At 35.0% G+C, this 22,508-nt stretch overlaps 1 protein-coding gene across 1 annotated transcript in view; it reads right to left on the reverse strand.

Annotated features, from left to right (window-relative positions):
• The window catches only part of LOC134655399 (arp2/3 complex-activating protein rickA-like), a 34,463-nt gene extending 20,142 nt beyond the window's left edge, over positions 1-14,321 (reverse strand). Inside the window, exon 1 of the mRNA XM_063510860.1 lies at positions 13,934-14,321. Within this exon, the coding sequence (XP_063366930.1) occupies positions 13,934-14,138 (205 nt within the window). The 5' untranslated portion in view covers positions 14,139-14,321. The remainder of the gene's footprint in view (positions 1-13,933) is intronic.
• Positions 14,322-22,508: the final 8,187 nt, after the last annotated feature.

Genomic DNA, 22,508 nt, shown 5'->3' on the forward strand with positions numbered 1-22,508 from the left:
GTCATAATACGTATGAAAACTACTGATTTCGATTTTGGACAACAGAGGGGCTACCGCGTAAACCTAAATTCGCAAATTGCGGGGATTTTTCTCTTTTACTCCAATAAATGCGTAATTAGAGTAACAGAGAAAAATGCCTGCAATTTGCGAACCTCGATTTTCGCGGTTATAGCCCAGGCTTTTTGTACGGAGTTGCAAAAAGTTTTCGTCGGCATCTGAGTCAAAAACCTTTTTATTTTTAGTATGAGTTAAGGTTATGCGTCTTTCCGGTGGATATCATAAAATAAACGGACTTTAAAGCCTATATGGATTATACAAGTCTGTATGTATAATTTCCACGAATACCAATGGGAAAACAATGAAGAGGCAAATCACTTTCCAATTTACGTTTTTCGCAGTAGACTCTCTGGTCTTCTTTACATTTTTTTTACTATTTACCTGTATTGCGACATACTGCCGTATTCGAACTTCAAGATATTCACAAGAGACGACACGTACCTACTAGATCCATTCTAGATACGTTATAGTTTAGATTTCAACTAGTTCTCTTTTGCAGCGCAATTCGGGCAACCTATGTCACTTTTACGATAGATCATGTTAGATATTTATTAGATGTGAATTAGATCTCTAAGTAATATCTTGTGGAAATCGTTCAAGAGTATCTCCAGAATCGCGGAAATGTCAAATTTGACAGGTTAGATCTTAAACATATCGTTATCGTATCTTGGCGATGTCTAAAAGATATCTATTAGATGTCTATTACAAAATCCGAATCGGGCCCATAATCGGATGGGAATTGGATTTAGGAACTGTGACTAACGCTTCCGAGTGTATTCAATATGTGAGGCAACGGCAACTGGTTCTACCAGTTACATAATACACCATATACCGTGGTATTCCGTGGTATAGTATAACAGCTGTAACAGGCATTGGAAACCTCATTCAATTGTTTACTGTAATCAATTGCAATAAGTTCCAATTTCTAATTGCTCTTATGCGAGGTGGGGTCTACGTACCTAAGCGTAATCTTTGACAAATAGATTTATATCATTCGATCGCAATTTGTCTTTGTTTTGTTGCTGTGTATAATAGTAGTTGACACTAATATTATCATTAGAATTTCATTGTGTCTGTGCACTGATAAAATCATAACAATTTATTTATTACAAAATTAAGGCTACACTATGGGCACATATTGATTTGAACTTTACACTGATTTGAATTTTCACAATTTTTTATCATTATTAATAAAGTTGACAATGATCACCATCATGTCAACTTTAGCCAGTCTTCTCCGAGACCACTGGGACAACGCCGTCCTCAAAACGTCGGAGGTACTTAAATTTAAAACTTAATTTTACGCGATTGAGTCCCGTCGTTGTGAATAATAATGACATATTGATATAGTATGGCAGAGAGAAACATACTGCCTTTATTACATATACCTACTATGTAGTATCAACACCTTAAAAAATGGATGATCGTAGTTTTGTTATTCTATCACTACTGACAAAATTGGTTTGCCAGACCGCAAAAAGGTCTGACGGGTAAGAAGGTTCTTATTTCAATCTCTTAAATTTATGGCAAATTCAATATTAATTTATGGCAAAAAAATAATTAAAATGTTTCGTATCATGTTATCGAACAATGCTTATTTAACTTTTCAAATACTTAACACCTTTCTCGCGTTTCACGTGACCTGAAGTGACGAGGAAATCGCGAAAACTCGCATGTAACTATGAATTAACTGTCGAGTCCGTAACCTTTTGAGACCTACCAATTAGTTACCTAATAACATGACGGACAAATTGTCACGTGTGATGCATCCTTTACATAGACTACCTACCATAGACGCCTCATTATGCAGCGTTTATGAAGAATCGTAATCTCATGTACTTAAACTCTTCGAATATTATATATTGTGTCTTGTGGAATTCTACGCAGATATCCGTAATAAATAGTTGTCTAATTCTACTCTATAACAGCCCATCGATTACCCCTTTAGCTTTAGATTTTGTTGTCTATATCCTTCTACCCTAAGGTTGCCTGTACAGCTATCATGGTCGCATTTTTATCACCTGTCACGCTATGCATCACTTTCGCACTTACATATTTGTTAGAACGTGACAGCCATGGTGACAAGTGATAAAGAGCCGGCCATCTTAGCCCTACAGGAAGAGATCGCTTACAGCGCTAAAAGATCGCCTAGTATCGATAAGAGATCGCCTGGTATCTATATTATAAATCTGCTTTAAATTTGTTTCATTATTGTGGAGCAATAAAAAAAATATTTTACTTACTTAGACTCTGAGCTAGACGTCATAGGACTATTCTCACAGGAATTTGACGTTTATGTAGCACTTGCACATAGAGATAGTAGAGTCTTGCCAAGTTGGCACAATCTTAGACGAGCTCTACCTTTGCTCTACCTTCTACAGTCTTGAACACTGGAACGGGTCTCTATTGTTTCCCAAAAAGTATTAAGTACATAATTAATGTATTGTTTGTCCGCATTTTCGTTACTCATAATTTGTTTGGAAACGCGAAACTTTTCAGGATTGCCATAAAACAAACCTAACCTGACCAATCTATAGGATAACCTTACGAAAAACCTGACAAAATTAACGGTTTCAGTTTTAGGACTAATGATAATATGACAAACAATACATTATGACTTAAAACTTTATGTGAAACAAAGGGACCCGTCTGGAACAGCTGAGACTTCAAGAATTAGACGACGTATTTTCATTTTATTATAAATAATGTGATGTTAAACCACATCTTATTTAATTTTAAGTAGGAAACTATGTTGTAGATTCTTGTGTATGATTACGCGGACAGCAATTTTAATTGGCTGAGAATCTCCATTAGAATAATAATGTCATACACGATACACGTCATGGCATCGCATTAGTTTGATAGCTTTGCATAATAAGGTATTGATTTGATCGCAGATAATTTAAAGACAATATTGCTTGTTATCTCGTTGTTTGGCTGAGTTACTTTTCTGTGCCTAATTATGGAAACAGTGGCATACCCTCCTAAGGCCCAGCCATACAAAGGAAACATCGAAATTTGCCACTAAAATTTGAACCTAAACTGTAGGAAATAGAGTTAATTTTGCGTTGTTAAAAAATTGAACGAAACAAAGCAAAAGCGACTCTGTTCCAATTGAACATGATTTAAATTACATCAAACTGAATAGGTACTATAGTTAGGAACTTGGGCCTTAGAAGGGTACAGCAAAAAATAAAAAACCGTAATTTCTTTATCTGCCTCTTTGTCTTTATTGCTCTTGCATATTCGAGCGATAGAGAATATAGAGAGGACGATGAAAAATTGTTTAACGGTTTTCGCGCCAGGGCCTCGGTATAAGAAAGCGGCCATGTATATTGCTGGAATAAGTAGATGAACCTCGGAAATGCACTGTTTTGCGTGTCCACGAGTATGACCAATCAGCACGAAGTGAATTGTTTGTACGGGGAGCGTATACGGCATCTATTTAGGCACATGTCTGTGGTTTTGATAGATAATGTGTTACTTATATAAATAAGTTTATGGGAATAGAACTTGTGAATGCTATGCTATCCCACCAAAAACATTCATTAAAAAGAATGCCAACAGAAATATCAAAATGACGGCAGCGACAAACGATATTATGAACGGTTTTCTAGATTCACAGAACATCATTATTGTATTCCGTGACAAGATTTGATAGACGTTTATGAATTTATAAACTATTAGTACCTACATAACAGTTTTTAATGATTCACGGTTAGTTTCACTAGACTTACATTACATCGACCGGGCTATGAACCGTGAAAACAATACAAAAGGTATAGTTTCTCGATTTCTAACAGACCCCGACGGCGAATCCTTTGTCTATTGTAATTACGGTTCATATCCCGGTCGATATAAGTCTAGTACCTACCTACTTGTCTAATAAAATACAATATTTATGCGAGCCCAATGGTTCTTGACCTAGTAAGTTAACATATACCAGCTACATTCCCTAACCTACCTATAAAGCAATAAAGTATTTAATATAAGTAGGTTATTTATAGCAAAAAAGTACGCACACTTAGGCTAAACCGCTACTCGTTGCTTTCAAAAACGGTACGCACCTTAAATGGCTGATAATGATAATACTAACAATTGATTGACCGATAGTGGACTTTATAGCTTTACAATAAGGTATATAAACTGTCAATTAAATGTGAATGGTTATAGTAACAGTTTTCACGAGCTCCGTTATAATGCTTCTGAGGAGTCGTGTGAATAAGGTCCTCCTAACTGTCAAGGTAAGCTCCTATGGGCACGGTATAGATAACAGGGATGTTGCGAATATCCGCATCCGCATCCGCAACCGCGGTACTTCCGCATTATTTTCAACATCCGCATCCGCATAAAATCGATGCGGATTTAATGCGGATGCGGATGTGGAACAGTTCGGTACAGGAACGTCTTAGCATCGGCGTAAGTTCTAGACTGCTAGGTAATTTAGTCATTAGCCAAAAAAACCTATTAGAAATTAGCAGTCAAGCGTGAGTGGGACTTAATGTACGGAACCCTTGGAACGCGAGTCCGACTCGCACTTGGCCGGTTTTTTGAAATAAAAATGACTAAAATGTAATATTTGACGTTTTTTATGTACCTATCTTGACATGTGAGCCTTTAAAAATCCGCATCGGCATCCGCATCCGCGGATGTCAATAAATCGGCATCCGCAACATCCCTGATAGATAACTACTTCTGCCTGCAACGTTGTCAGATGGAATGATGATGATGACTGATAAAAACAATCATATGTCCTTCCCCGGGCCTCAAACTATTTCCATATCAAATATCACCTAAAGTTTGTCAAAGGACTGTCTTATTTCAAACATAGACAGAGAGAATCATACTAGCTTTGTCTTACACTAGTACCAGCACCCAAAAGAAAAGGATGAGTATAGTTTTTTTTGTTCTTATTTACTGCCAATTTGGTTTAACCAGCTATATATAATATCAGTTCAGCGGTTTAAGCGTAGATAGACAGAGTTATATACTTGTGAAGATCTTTAATCGGTTACGTCATTTAAAAAGTAATTAATGTATGGAAGTGATCATTTCACGTTACGATTGCATCAGTCATTATTTTACTTTTCGATTGGCGTTAATTAATCTGTCAGCTCCCAGCGGCTCATATTTGAGCCAGAACGATCGTCTTTTTGGATACGCCGTCCTCGAAAAAGCAGTCGAGTCGATTCTTTCGACTATCTTATTGGCATTTGTTCTGCCTTTGGACTTACTTGTTACAAAAGAATTATGACTATTAAATTATGGATAGTTTATATCAGTGGTGGGCAAACTTTCCTCTTGGGTCCAGAAAGTATAACCAGATAAGCAAGAATTGCAGCAAAAATGCATTTTTATTATTTCACGGCCATATACTAATTATTTCAAAGGACCTTCGGTGGGCCGGATAAGATCCTTTCGCGGGCCGGAGCCAGCCCGCGGGCCGCACTTTGCCCACCACTGGTTTATATCATAATAATAGACTGGCATCTCTTTGCTTAATGATTGCAAAATCCAAGGATTTCAAGGAGGAGTCAAGACTCCAACGATCAATTAGTACACTGCTAAATACGATGTCTAAGGTAGTATTTTAGTTCGTTTAGCTATTGGCGGTAATTTCAAGCTGTTTTAATTATATAGTTACTATGCTCTTCCTAGACTGTTAGTTATACTGGTAATTATAATTAACCATGAGAAGTACCTAAGTGATTTCCTTTTCCTTCACATCTTAGTGGTTAATGCAGCCCAGGGTCTACTTTTAAGCGCTTAAACAGGAGACTCGGCGAATGCACCAGTTTTTATTTTCGGGTCCCAACCTGTTTTGGGACTATATTATATATACTATTAACGATATTATATTTACTGCTACTAAAAATCTAGAATACGCCTAATAGTCTACCTTGATGCCAAATATCAAGTTTCTAAGTCATCTAGAAGTGGGTGAGGTTTTTGGTCTATAAGTATTAATTAATTTTTTCCATCGAAATATCAATATAATATTGACAAGGTAGACTATTAGGTGCATATAGAGGGAAAAATCTGAAAACTGAAAAATCTAAAATAAATAACAACAATTTGTACAGAAATTTTACGAGCCAAGATTGCAACCCACGCCACGAGTGCCACGACCATTCGTTTAAATGTCATCTTTGCAGCAATACATCAAACGCCGTTAACAAAGGTATTCAGATCTTTTGAATAAATTATTCATACTTTAACATTATATAATACCGTGTAATTACATCCAAGCCCAGGTGTATCTAGCCTTAACTGTATAAGTTAGCTATCTAAGGTTAGCCTAGTTAATAAATGTCAGGCATTCAATACTGATTCGAGCCTTGACCAATTGGTGCCGCTTTTGGTTGGAAGCGAGTAGAGGTGTGAATGTATATGTTCTAAATGTAACCAATGGTGTATTGACATTTACGACTATAATGTCCGGATATTTCTACTATAGTTCGTTTTTTTTTGCATTATTAATAAGGTAAACACATTTTAAAAATAAGTTACGGTAAATATGTAATAATTATGAATCTAATACGATCTTTTATTTATAGTCTTCTGCTTTCATAAGTAATAGTTATTGATTTTTATAAAGTGTTTTTCAATTAAAAGACATGTCAAAATCGCTTACCTTCTTTCAAGTTCTTTCTAATGCTAAAAAAAAACGAACTATAGGGAAAATCATTACGGTTACTTTCTTGACTGCAATGGCCTGTATCCGAAACAAATAGATTTAAATTATTTGTCTTAAGAGTTCTTAGACTTGGAAGTGAAATAGACTAAAATATATTTTAAATCAGCCGGTTTTATTATTCTTTTAACCTGTTATCTGAACCGTCATGTTTTCAGAACTTTTCAAAATGGAACATTATCATCATCAAAATCTTCTTCATCTGGATAGACTGTTTTTTAGCCCAACTTTAAATTTATGTTACATGGTTCGTTTGTTTGAGTGAGTTGTTGTGAGTTTGACCTTATCATTTACAATTTACCCGAATCGACGTGGGTTCCGAGTATGTAAGTGTGGATCAATTTCGTTTTCTCGAACCTCATTAGCGAACTGAGGGTCTACCGCGAAAATCGAAAATTCGTTATCTGCATCTCTAATACTCTAATCGTAGGGTTCGATTTTCGCGTTAGTCCCTCTGTATCTATTCGGTAAATTGACAGGACATGTCGAAAGTGACGGACACTCCCACATCCCTAGCCGAGGACTTTGGATCGGACATGCTGCGACTAATCAGTTTCGTCACGTACTCATTGACATCCCTGACGACATTACTGATAATTATTCGGTTTATTGAAGCGATCAGTAACCCTAATGTGTTGTTATTATTGTGGCTTGTGGCATTATAATTAAACTTAATCTTAACTCCGAGGGGTATAAAATTTATACTACAACGGGTTTCTGTTGAATTAGAAAGAAGATTAAATAAAGTGCATTGATTAATATCTAAGGACGGGCTAATGGGGTACTAAAAATCGTACTAGTTCAGCGGTGTTACTCACGAATTCCAGCCAATCGTGCAGTCTAACGCAACTAGTTGCGACCAATAGCGCGCGTAATGCGAACTCGTCAACCAATCGCGCGCGTGATGCGAACTCATCAACCAATCGCGTTGTAGCGATTTCACACCACTGTACTGGCCCCTGTCATGCCTCATTATTATTGCTCGTAAAGCCAGTCCCTAGATATCTATGTCAATGATAAAGTGCTTAAAGTTTGCTCCTTTATGTTATGCCATGCCATTACGAAAAAATTAACCTATGACCTACGATAATATCAAGAGAAACCTTATGACAACAACAAGTTTTCTTGATTATCATTCTATTATAAATCAGCTTAAAGTTATTGAATTAATTCTTGCATCAATGAGCCTTGTCTGGTCTAGTCTGACGGATGACTGGCTAACACGATCGCGTTATTTTTTTCATTATTTATAAATTTATACGCTTAAAGTTATTGAATTAATTCTAGTATCAAGTGAGCCTTGTCTGGCTTGACAAATGAATGGCTCGCACAATCGCATTTATATCGGACATAACGTTTTATAGTCTTACTAACAAGAATGCAAATTGTAGTAGGTACATACTAGCCAGAGTTATACAACAGGGACTTTAATACTTTACGTCTGATATTAAACGCGATCACGCTAGAAAGTCATATAGGTAATAGATAAATTTAGGCAATAATTGTGATTTTATTGCTTAGTTATGCACTAAAGAGAGCATGAGCGCTTACTGCGAAAAACTAAAAGATTTTTTTTGTTTTTTGTCTCTGTATCTCACGAATTTGGAAGAGCGATAGAGAAGAAATTTAGATTTTCGTTTTTCGTGGTAGGCCGTCTGACATTGCATGGCAGATTATAGTTACATTCATAAGAATTGGCGCGAGATTTGTACTGTCGAGTTAACAAACGTTTTTACAAGCCAACGTTCCAATAATATATTTATTTACACGTGTCGATACTGACTAGTCGTGTGTCTAAATATATTTTTCAACGTTGGCTTGTAAAGAGTTTGTGTATTCGACGGTACTAAACTAAGTAAACTATCACAATTCATAGAAAATTCGCGTCAGCTGTCGTGAATCAACTTATATCTATTAGAGTATTTCAGATATAATATAATGAGTAGAGTTGTAAGTTAAAGCCTACCACTTACAAGATTCACTGTGGGGCACAGGGCTATAACATAACCGTGAAGTTCTCTACAAATACTCAAGGTATATTTAGGAATTACCTATGTTATAAAATAAAATAAAAAATAAAAAGCCTTTATTATTCAAAAATCTTACATAGCATGCATTACTGTAGTTATTTTACTTTCATTACATTATAATTATTTCTTGCTAACTAGCATGCATTTAAAAATAGTTTTAAAATTGATAGTGTTCTAAAATTTTTGTTTTTTATAAGTAATTTATTATTTTTATTTACGTTCGCGTAATTATATTATTATTCCATTGTTTAGAAATTGTCCATTTAATTAAGAAAATATTGATTTTACAGTTAGAATATAATGTCATCAAATTTGAACACATTGTTTAGGTGTGGACCCCTCGGCGGGTAAAGGCCTCCTCCAGGCATTTCCAACTGTCTCTATCGGATGCTATTTCTGTCCAATCTTCCCCTATGTTATGTTACCATAATATATGCATTACCATACTTCCGCGAGTACAGTGCACATGCCACGTGGCGGAAGATGCAGTCAGGCCTTAGAAAAACAAGTGCACAGGAAGTAACACTTACGAAGCCTTTACAGCCTTTAACCTTGGAGCTTTGAACGTAGAGATGTGCTTTACTGTTTCATTTAAACTATTAAACCGCTTAAAAAAGAGGGTTTCTATTCGTGTTTATGTTTATATTTGCCAAAATATTTTGATTTGATATTGTATTTTTTATGTAAACATTTTATATTACTGCCAAAATAATATCTTTAACCTCAACCTTAAACTTAATATTTCACCTCAAATATTCACCGAAATGTTTTTATTATGCAAGAACATAAATTGAAAGTTAGTTAGGGCCGGATTTACACCTGTAAGTTTTACTTACGTAAGTAGGGACACAGCTATACCACAGAATGAGAGATGAATATCGTTATCTCATTCTAACAAATAACTTTGTCCCTACTTACGTAAGTAAAACTTACAGGTGTAAAGGCGGCCTAATGGAGGTATTAGTAATCATTGTAATCAACCGTATAAATAGCAATTATGAGGAAGTTCAGTCTTATTAATTGTTTAAAATGTTATGGAATATTACGTTATACCTGTTCTGTTACAATGTTATAAGTATTACTAATTTGCTTATAGCATAAATCCCTACAAAACATTTAAGTAGTCACTGTAGTCAGCATCAAAAGATTCAAAAGTATCAAGAAAATTAAGATTTTTACACTAATAGAGTACCTTTCAGTTCAGTAACTTACCCCTCTGTCAAAAATCTTGCAAAATGTGCAAAGAATCGTATAAAGACATTTCCGTGTGTAATATTATTGTATGTGTCAAAATGAGAATGTGTTAATTTTTATTGAAATGTGCGTGTGTTTCTTCGTGTTTCGACACGGGTCTTTTTGGTGTTACTTATTCACCTCCCCGCAAAATTCAGCAGATATTCTCGTACCTACGCAAATACGACATAAAAAGGCTACTCCAGTTGTTGTATGCTCTAAGATCAAGATATGTCACATCCAAAATTATTATGATACACTTTACTAGACGAAATACATTAACTTAGTTCATTGACATTATTATGACATTGTTCCATAGCAGCTTGTCACGAATGATTGAAGGCAGCTCGATACTGCTGACAAAATGCAAGGCGGACAGATCGGTGTCACTCGCGTCGACGTGTTGCAGATCGAATCTATTGTACGAACGAGCCATCCATTTAATATATGTTAAGCATGTAAACCTTGTCATTTGATGCCATTGAGATTTAATTTGAAATTTAATAAGATTGTACCTATTTGCATGATAACCTCCCCTACAAAAATAGATAAAATTATCTTTTCTGACTGCACAAATTAAGATAAATTATAATCAAAACGCTATCACATCTCGTAACTAAAACGAAATTCGATGAACACAATAATAGCTAGAACATACGAATATAAAATACCTATCTAAGGGTTGTAGTATTTTTAAATATATATCAAAATAATAAATAAATCATCCGTGAATAAACAAATATTCACGGTAAATAATACAATGGATAACAATACACACAAAAAGAACCAAGTTGTTGCTTATTCTGTTTTTTTTTTTTTTTACATTTTCGATAATTAAACGTGATTAAAAGAACCAAGTCACAACAAATGGTTATGTAAGTTAAATTCAAAGTGTTTGTATTACAACTGAATTTGTAACATTGCTTTTTTTTACTTTGCCTCTTTTGTTTAAAGCGCGAACGCGCGAACTCGTGCTCAGGTCAAGTTCACATAGCATACAGTACCTACCTATTGTTTTAAAATACAACTTATTTTCAGGTTTACAACTACACCATTTTGTTTAAAATTGTACATTACACGTTTAATTTGGGAATTTTTGTGTTAAGTATTTATTTCTACACAGAATCATGAGCTGTTTCAATTCTAATAAAAGAAAAAAAAGCGTGTATAAATATTGAAATAAGCGATTAATAACTGACTATATAAGCTACTTTAGTAGGTACCTACCAAATTATACCTATTGCTGAATTGAGTTGTACTTTATATGGGCCCGACACTATCATGAATAATAACATTACTTAAAAAACCGGCCAAGTGCGAGTCGGACTCGCGCACGGAGGGTTCCGCACCATCAACAAAAAATAGAGCAAAACAAGCAAAACAAACAAGCAAAAAAACGGTCACCCATCCAAGTACTGACCCCGCCCGACGTTGCTTAACTTCGGTCAAAAATCACGTTTGTTGTATGGGAGCCCCAATTAAATCTTTATTTTATTCTGTTTTTAGTATTTGTTGTTATAGCGGCAACAGAAATACATCATCTGTGAAAATTTCAACTGTCTAGCTATCACGGTTCGTGAGATACAGCCTGGTGACAGACGGACGCACGGACGGACGGACGGACGGCCAGCGGAGTCTTAGTAATAGGGTCCCGTTTTTACCCTTTGGGAACGGAACCCTAAAAATGACATTTTTAGTGATAGTGTAGGGACTGTCATGAAGGAATAACGGTAAGTAATGAAAGTTATTTAAATATCTTGCTTCAGTATTTAAGTCATGTCAAAGTAATGATACTAGAAATGACATTACTATTGACACGTTAACTTAGACTACGTAAAACGCTGAATTAGACTACGTAAAACGCGATCAAGCGGTTTTAGTACAAGTAGAAACTCAGTAGATAGGTATGTAAATAAGTTGAGGATTAAATATATAAGTACTTATTGTAGTTATTTAATGTGTTATTTCCTATGTTCTATGATATGTTTTTAAATGCATGCTTATTTATTTAAACGCGATTCTTAATACGACCGTTGGTTGAGTGCTTTTATAATTTACCTAACCTTGAAATATCGATAAGGCGTTTTTCTTAGATTAAGAGCGATTCCTTGTTTTACAATTTTATTGACTGCGATTTTGTCAAATGAAAATAAAGGGAGGATTTTAAATATTTTATAACTATACACCAAAGGTTTAGAAATAAATGTAAATGGGGCAGTGAAAAAAGTAATAAGTATTTTATAAATTTTTCCCTCGGTGCTTTATGGGCTAAGTATTCATAAATTACGTCACTTCAAATGGGGGGGGGGGGGGGTTCTGGACATCGGATCAATCGGATGATGGTGGCATGGAGGAAACGGGGCCATTTGAAGCATAATTTTTGAATGATTTTAGGGGGGGAAAATAGTCAAAAATAGATGACGTAATTTATGAACAGCCCCTTAGGCATGGTGATATTAGGCCTGGCCTATAACGAAACAGGAAATATAAAGAGTCAGGAAATATACGCATTGAAATTCTTTACAGTAATTAAAACTCAGTATCAATATCGATTAGCGCCTATTTTCATAGTAATAACAATTAAAAAGTAATCTGTCTGGTAACTGGGCTATCCCCAATGGGTCACAAGTTAAACAAAATTGAGCACTTGAATTCTAATGTGTGTTTATTACGATTTATGTGTGTACTTTAGTTTTTGCATAAACAAATTGGTAATAATCGTCCTCGTACGCGAGTTGGTGTTTATACTGATAAGATCTGTGTAAATTATCAACATTAAGAGGATACAGGAGCGGAGATTTAAATATTTTAGGTAAACATACCCGTCTCGATAATGGAAGGGCTCCTAAAACTAGTGCGATAAGGACAAAACGAAAAACCCTGCATAAAAATCTCAAAAAACGAGGTTTCGTACTCGACTGTTTCCTCCCCAAAACTTAAGCAAATGTGAAGAAATGAAATTATCTTTGTCGGACCGTTTTGCTTTTTTGGCGAATTGATATGTTTTGAATACGACGCCTCTCATTGCGGCATAGTCAATTAGGCCATTTTGGCCATTATTGAAGGGCTCTAGCGCCTTAAAAAACAAAAATATCAAAAAAAGGAAAACGGTCCGACACAATATTGACAATATTAATCTGTGTTGAAAAAATCATTGCTCTAGCTTCAAAACCCACGGAGGAAACAGTTGAGTACGTTTGTATGGAGAAATGACCACTCCTGTTGGCTCTTAAGTGTTTTAACGATTAATGATGTCAAAGGATGAAATTTGTAAGTAATATAGCAATAAAATAATCGCTTGTGTAATATCACAAAAAACTTGTGAGTTAAGGTAAGTAATTTAGATAATTCGAGAGAGTCTTTAGCGGTGCATTTTTTGAGATGATAAAAAAACCATTGAACTCGCGACACTGTTACCGACACCATAATTATAGCTTTAGTAAAATTCTACTTTATTTCTAGTACTTAGAGTTCATAGTCGTTAAAATAAGCTTCATTATCAGACTAAGGTTACAATACTTAATTAACGAAGGCTGAGGTTTTTGTTTTTAATAAGTAAATAAAAACATGCTAAGTCTTAATTTAAACATCATTATTTTAAAATGACTAGAGTCAGACCGAGAAAAGTCTGCAGCGATTTTGATAGCCCACGCAGTGCAAGTGTCATTTTAAACGCCAAACTTCTATGAATTTATGACGTGTAAATAACACTTGCACTGCGTGGGCTATCAAAATCGCTGCAGACTTTTCTTGGTCTAACTCTACTTACGCAGATTTATTTTTATCATAATAATTATTTGTTTTAATTTTGGCTAGATACGCTATGCTTCACCAGCCCTCAATGTAACAGAAAGCGGAAAGAAATTGCAATCGATCCATTTCATCGTTATGCATGCTGCACATGTGGGCTATGACTTACTTTTCAGCGCCTTTCCTTCAGGCGTGCACGGCTTCGCATTGATCAAACAGTCCACGTAGTTCCTCACTAATCTCTTGTTTTCCAAAATAGCGTCCACACTCAAATAGTCATATCTCTTATCGTACTTCGGCATATGCCTCAAACTGTTTATGTCCTGTCCCGCCACTAACGACACACACCCAAACACGAAAAGCACTGCACGCATTTTGAAAAACACCTTTAGAAATTTAAAAATGGAACGCGCTCATGCCACGCGTAAATTTACTTCGATTGAAAAAAAAAAGAAAATTTGAAAATGGAATCGCGCCCGCTCGACGGAACGCAATGGCCGTCCGCGCGTCGACACCGCGAGTCAGTTGAGTAGTGTTGTAATGCGTGCGACGCGCGGTTATAAGTAAACTTGAGGTTGGCCGGTCAACGCTTTCTTCCGCTGCAATTGATCTGAAACAAGATTCAAGGGTAAATGAAGGGAAGTTTTAACTAGGAAGTGTCACGGTAGCGGTATGTTTACATGGATAAGTATGTAAACAAGTTTCCAAATTTTGCGTTTTGTTAAAAATTACCTAATTTACTATTTACTAAACCATATAAATCTAGAAAAAATAGTAATATTGAGTACAGTACGTAGATTCCGTTTTATCACCCATTATAGGTCCTGTCACAGGTAAAAATAATATGGATAAATTTTCCAGCATTATAAACCTCATGAAACATACATCGTCTTTTTGTAGGTAGTATTATAAGAGAATTTCTTTACTTACATACAATAGTTATATATTATAATAGCTTAAATATTATAGATGGTCAAGCAAATCTTGTCAGTAGAAAAAGGCGTGAAATTCAAATTTTCTATAAGACAATATCCCTTCGCGCCTACATTTTCTAATTTGCCGCCTTTTTCTACTGACAGGATTTGTTTGACCATCTACCTATATTTAGTCAGTTACAAAACTGGGTGAAAATAAAATATTTTTTATTGTACCTCAACAGTCTATAAACAACCAATTTTTATGTCTAGTTTACATGCAATGGTATTCCGAAATTGTAATTATTTTTAATAAAAATATTTTTGCGCAAGTAAGGCACATGCATTCTAGAAAGTGATTTTAATAGGTCGAGTATCGTCAGCGAGTTACGACTGTTACGAGGCAGGCAAATAAATCTATTTGGCTGCGAGTCACTTATCAATAGTTACATAAGGACGCGTAACTGCATTAGGTGATATATGCAAAATTGTTACCTTGCTCAATACGATGACTGCTACAGTTACCTCTGCAAGAGTATATTTGTACAGAGTAGGTAGTACATCGACAACAGGGTATTTGACTATAGCCTGACCAGTAATATATGATAATTGTCAAGAGGGCGCTGTTATTCTCATGTATAGGGCACGGATTTAGAGTTAATAAACTGGATCGAGTACATTGACCAAAAAGTGTGTCCACATGAGAAGTCAAACTAGAGCCCTGCATCTCGTTCTAATTAGGGTGACCATAAGACATCTGTATGTGGGATATTAGGATAACATGAAATATATCAGTAGGGTGTGACATTTTCTAAATAAAGTGAAATTTTAAGTAGTCGGGTTTTTTCTTTCATTTGTAGTCGGCCTCTTTAGCACTCACTCATGGTATGTTCATAAAGGTAGGCTTCCCTTTTGTCCACTTCAGCTTTTTTTAAGTGTAAGCGTCATTGAAGATCTGTTTAGCAAATATGACGTTTTTTTTAAAGTTGGTGCCTTTTTTCTATTGACGGAAATGTGTCCTACCTATAAAGAATCGATTGCATATATATAAACAGTTTGACACACCTTTTCCGTAACAAAATATTATGTATAAATGAGAGTCTGTAATGTTTAAGGAGTTAAGCACTTTGGTTTTTAATTTTGGCAATTGAAGGGATGTTTACAAAACCAACATAACTGACTACACTGGTTGACACCTGAAACGATTAACATGTTCTTAAAAAAAATGACAACCGCTCTAATCAGTTATGTTGTTTTTGTAAACATCCCTTCAATTAGGTATTCTATAACAAATCTTAAATTAAACATGCCGAAATAAAGACATACCTATTAAGTTAAAACTTACTTTTACATTACCTACGTTAATAATAAGAATTCTGTGAGACTGATTCACAACGTGCCGACATCATAGTCACCCTCGGAATAATAAACCAACAGGAACCGCCATTAACAGGCGTTCCCCTCTGCCAAAAGTCGGCGGCCGCCGGTCAAGGAGGTTATATAAAACTAGTTGCCATACGTCATACGCCATTCAGCAAACGTCAGTCTAAGCGGAATGTTAGGAGCAGAAAATGCCGAATTGTAGCGTTTTCTCCTGTAAAAACCGATCGGACACATCTAGCGTACTTAAAGAACACGTTTCTTTTCATATGTAAGTACTATTACATGTAAATATTATCAAATAGTGCACTAATTTAGCAAAAAACTAAAAAACATTGTCAGTCTGAAAGTGATACCACTTCATGGTACTAAATCTAATTTAGGGTAATATTTAAAGAAGACTTTCTAAATATTCATTAGGTATAAACTTCTAATTTGCGTTGCTTATTATTATATAATTTATATAACACATTATTTTTCTATAACACCTTATTTTTATATCAACATAATCCATTCAAAGAAATAAATAGTATAAATCATAAGTAACGTGATATTACCGATCTGGTCATTGTGCTAGTTTCCGTCCATGCTCTAGTCTCTAGTTTTCGTCCACATGACACAATAAATAAAAAATAGCAAATTAAATATCAAATATGTTATTTGCTAATCAGCAAATAACATATTTGATATTTAATTTGCTACTTGCCAAATACATTTTTTATGTAGATAGATACTCGTATATTGTCTCGACATTAAGGATTGCTTTAAGTCCAAATTTTTGCAGCAATGTAGATTTATATTCAATTTCTTCAAGTGGACGAAAACTAACGCACCTACCCTACTACTGTTTGAAAATTCATTTTTCTCTTAGTTTCTATCGTATATTTTTTATTTTACATGTCCAAAATTTGTATTGTATTTTATTTATTTTAAGGTATTTACTGCCGTCATTTTCCATAAATAGGCACTTTTAATTTATTACTCTGGTATCACTCTACCATAGTTAGCGATGGGACACCATAAAAACCAATATCGATAAAATCTATATGAACATTATAAATATATTGTTATTTTGATTTATTTTTTTAGACTTCCAAAAGATGCAATAAATTTTAAACATAAGTAGTTTTCAGCTTACCAAGCCATCGAAAACCTAAAAATATTGCAATATCAGTCACGTTTTAAAGTTCTAAGAACTGCATAAGTAAGTTTGTAATTCCATATAAATATATGCTATTACAAAGTTACTGTTGCAGTTCCTACAAATAGTAGGTAAAGTAAAGGTACACTACGATGATAACCGACTTGTTTCACATTAGCATTACATCTCAAAACTTTTTTGTAGTAGAAGCGTTGCGAGACTTGCACCTTTTTAGGGTTCCGTACCAAAAGGGTAAAAACGGGACCCTATTACTAAGACTCCGCTGTCCGTCCGTCCGTCCGTCCGTCTGTCACCAGGCTGTATCTCACGAACCGTGATAGCTAGACAGTTGAAATTTTCACAGATGATGTATTTCTGTTGCCGCTATAACAACAAATACTAAAAGCAGAATAAAATAAAGATTTAAGTGGGGCTCCCATACAACAAACGTGATTTTTGACCGAAGTTAAGCAACGTCGGGCGGGGTCAGTACTTGGATGGGTGACCGTTTTTTTGCTTGTTTTGCTCTATTTTTTGTTGATGGTGCGGAACCCTCCGTGCGCGAGTCCGACTCGCACTTGGCCGGTTTGCACATGTAATGTTTTTGATGGTTATAAGTGACTAAAGCAGACAGTTAAAATTCAGTCAATAAAATATCGACAATATTATCGACAAGTCCCTCGCACTTTTACGTTTACTTAAAACTGACATCATCTCGTTCACGGACAGGGTTGTCTGTGTTTGTTCTTGTATTTGTGTGAATATAGTTTATGCTAGTGTTTGATAATTTTGTGGTGTGCGTGTGTAGCGACGCATGCAAAAAATGCATTAGTGTTTACATTATTTGTGTGCGTTCCTCGCCCCCCGCGCCGAAAACGGCAGAATTTTTCACATAGAAATTAGTGCGTGTCACCACTCCATATTGGATTATTCCTCCGAGTAGTCACCCTAATGAGTTTGACAATGTTGTCTTGTATATTTATAGTAAAATGTAATAATTGTGGCTTTCTTGTGAAACAATATTCCACAATTAGCAATTATTTCACTCCAACAACCTTTAACATAACATTTCTTCACAATTTTTAAGAAATTTCGCATTCACGTGTTTTGAAGAAATGTCATCAAGTTGGGGATACCAATTAATATTTAAAGTTACTACAAATCCTACCATACTAAAACTTAGGTTTTTTTTGCTGTGTATGCGCTTGGTTTAATCAGTTAATAATATTGGCATCATAATTATTTACAAATTACTTAAAATATATCAGAACTGTAATCTGAATATAGCACTAAAATTGTATAAGAAGGTAATTAAATTCAGTAGTTTAATGATATAATTTCTACCACAATGGTATCTTTTTAACATTGGCAACATGTGCGAGTGAGACACAGGGCTCGGGTTTTTCTATCTCAAGTGGACCGTTTTCTCTAGTCTGGTACGAAAAACTTTCTGTCTCGGTGATAAGGTTTAAATTAGTATGGCAAAAAGTGACAACTCGCTCCAGTTTAAAAAATATAACTTCATGGTATAGGGTGACAATTTAGTGTAGTATGAAAAAATTAGTTCCAGTGAAATTCCGCAATATGGCGCACCCTCAATAGATCCTGGTTCACCTATACTAGTCAAATCAGTGTCTTTTTTCGAACCCTCAAAACGATTTTGCTACTATGGGATTTATATGAAACAATAGCATGTGACGTCACAATCAAATTACCTACTCTTTATAGTTTTATAAGGGTTTTAAAATATAAATTGTATCTAGAAATAACTGCTGTCTCCGATTCTCTAATTTATTTTATATACAGTCAAAATACCATATACCTACCCAGTTAATTGTTTTACAAGGAGGTAAAGTTGTTGTTTAATATAGATACCCGAGCAAGAGAAATATGATAAAAATGGAATCTTGACCGTTGCGAGGGCATAAGGTGTGTTAAAAAATACTTTACCTCCGAGTGAAACACAACATTTTTCACCACACCAACGCGAGGAAAATATTTGAGTCTATCCTAAAAATTGGTAGGAAAAAACTTTAGTTTACATGGTTCAAAACTATCAAGTGACTTGTCATTCACCAATAACCTATCTGTTTTTGAAAACAAGGTCAAATAATGGTATACAGGCTGGCTAAAAAATAACTGCATTCCCGTTGCCAGGGAGGTTTTGGGATTATACTGAGCAACTTTTGGGACCAACCCCGAAATCGCATTTGGCAAATATAATAACGACATGTTAAAAAAAATGCCTTATTTTGCTTCTTAGGATACAATGGTTAGAAAATAACATTGAAATGTTTAAGGAACGGTCTTTTTAAGTACCATATAATATTAAACTTTGCTCGATTCGTTTTATTCAGCTAATCGGGACTATTTAGACTACTGGTAGGTATAACAGTTAGGTACTTACATCACGGTATTGAACTGAACATAATTATAGCAAAATATTATACATTTTAAATTTAAACAATCTAATATGAAAGACAAGCAGGTACATGTAACATTATATTGAATGAAGCTAGAGGTGGTTTGCAGACTTTGCAGTATTTAATTAAAGTGTTGCCAAATTAATAAGCGCTTCTGGAACCTATTGTACAATTTGTACAATACACAAACTGCATAAAAATATTTGTCCGGTTTTTTTGTATATTAGTGATTTTCAAAATTATCCCTATTTCGAAGTTACCCCAATGAACCTCATAAAATTCATTAGCATAAACTGTTATATAATTGTACTACATAGATAGAGATGCCCTATTTCTTCCGAACTTGCAATACGTTGATAGACCTACAAAAAGATTATAAAGTTACATACAGCCATTTGGTTGAAATCCCATTGTGTATGGGCAGCCATGCAAATCATGTATAGGTTGCGTCAGGTCCTTAGATCACGGCGAATTACACCATGACGGCATATTTCCAGGTCTTTACTATACTTATAGTTCTATGCGCGATATAATATAATACATTTGGTAGAGATAGGTACACTAAAAGAGAGCTAACTAAAGGATGTCGAACTTAAATATTCCCTTCTTTTTTGCAGGAAAACGAGAAGATTTGAGAAGGATAGTGTGGGAATGCCGCCGGGACAGTAACCTCCAAATCCAGTGTGGCTACCAGTGCTACCGTACCAGTAGCACCACTGATATAAACGCTATCGAGAACGTAACTAATACTTATTTCTATGCATCTCGCTCGTACTCGCATATTGTAATCGCATAAGTAAATTGCGTAGACGTTAGCGTATATGTCAGTTTTGACATTAATTGTCAGTGACTCATGTTAAATACGGGTACAGGGTACAGGCAATTGGGCTGAATGAACGCAACAAGCGATCGACCCGCCTGTTTGAGACCGGACGTCCCTGATGCACTACATCTACATCTGCGTAAGGTACTTAGTTCTATGACTAGCCCCCACCCGCGACTTTGTCTGCGTAAATGTCATTACAAAACTTTCGACTCCAGTTTCATCTCCTTGAGAGTTGAATTTATGAAATCCTTTTTTAGTGGAGCTCGATAGCAAAATATGTAACTAAAAAAATAAATTAAAAGCAAAACCTAACCGAATACGGCCATATTTCGGTTTTAAATATAGGGACTGCGATGTGACACGTATGACCTAAGGTTTTTGTTGAACTTTTTATATAGCCATAAGTAATCATCATTTATTAAAAGGTGTGAAATAAAATAAAAAAAAAACAAAAAGTAATATGTAATATGTTATGTATTTTTATTTCTGTCTTTACATAGATACATATTTATCACCAGCGACAAACGAAATAAATAAGACAAAACACATTATAGGTGTGTAGTGTAGACTAGCCTAGGCTATTCTATGAATGATGCATTGTAACTTTCTATCTACTAACATACTACTAACTAGTTTTACTTTGACGGGTGAAATTTAAGCAAATTCATGTCTATCTAGATCCAATACTGTAGGTTTTAAAGAATAAACATTTCAAAAGAAATTCAATATTACGATCTTAAAAGAACATGGGTGTCCGCTGTCGAAGACATATTTGATATGTGGAAGTTAAAGAGACTCAAGTCATATATTGTTTTAAACACAACTTTGCTGCTTATCGTCTAAAAATTCGTCCTAAAATGGCACAAACATTTAAATGGATTTACGACATTACTGCTCTCAAAATTGTACTGAGATGGGGTCAATGACCTAAATTCTTTGAATGTTATTGAACTTCAGAAATGTCCTGAGGCTTTCGTGTTTTTGATCACGTATGTTAACAAATACGAGTACTTACATGTTGCGCTCTTGCGCTTTATATACATTCTTAGAGGAGATTAACAGTGCAATAAAATGCGTGTCTGATGACAAATAAGGCTCTGCTAACCTGACGTGAGTCACGGAATTCATTTCTTGTGTTCTCGATGCTGTAAGATTTTTTTCCCGTTTCGACTAAAGACAAAATTTTCGAGATTTGTCGAGGCGAGAATTCTCAGATGCTTCTGATCTGGTTATATTTTATATTTTCTGACTATATGACCTATCTAACACAATCTTACGAGAATCATACATAAATATGAACATTAGAGTGTTGCTTTGCTTTTGTCAGACGAAAAGCAGTAACTATTTGCAACAACACCCTTCCTTTTCCTTATCTACAAGTTATACGATTACAAGTTTTTTATTTTGGTACAGTCAGCTGCAGATAAAAGGTACCCCCCTGCATAGAAATTTGTATGCAAAGGTAGCTAATAGTACTGCTGACTGTACTGTACTTATGTAGATTCGGGGTCGGCGTGTTAAACACACAACAGAACAATATGGCTACTCTTACTTGCCTACTCGTGCTTGTTTATTTACATTTGCATACAAAGCTTTTTACGACTATTTAGCCCATCCGTGCGAATGATTTCTTTAGAAAGTTACTCTGCCAGTCATGAGAAATTTGCAGTAATAAAACTCTCTATCTTATCAGGTACGTTAAATTTTGAAATTAAACGGAGAAGATTAAGACCATGTCATTATTTTTTGTCATTAAAGTACCTATAGGTAGTATCGAATGAAATGTACACTAGGGGTTCTGAGAGATTGGCTAAAGAAATTGCGCGGTAGGAAGGAATTGTCTATAGTAGGAGGTGGTGTGAAAATTCAAAGAGAGACAGTGATAAAACAAAGTTACGTTGTTTGTTTACATAGCAAGTTCTATTGACGGAGACTTTATATTATTCCTTCTTACTTATCGCCTATACACTGGTATCAAGGAATTTGACAATATTGCCCGTTTTTGCTGCATAAAGCATCCTGCAATTCTACGCAGCAATGCTTTCACAACCGGAATGTAA

Source organism: Cydia amplana, chromosome 16 (genome assembly GCF_948474715.1).
Source record: "Cydia amplana chromosome 16, ilCydAmpl1.1, whole genome shotgun sequence".
NCBI lineage: Eukaryota > Metazoa > Arthropoda > Insecta > Lepidoptera > Tortricidae > Cydia > Cydia amplana.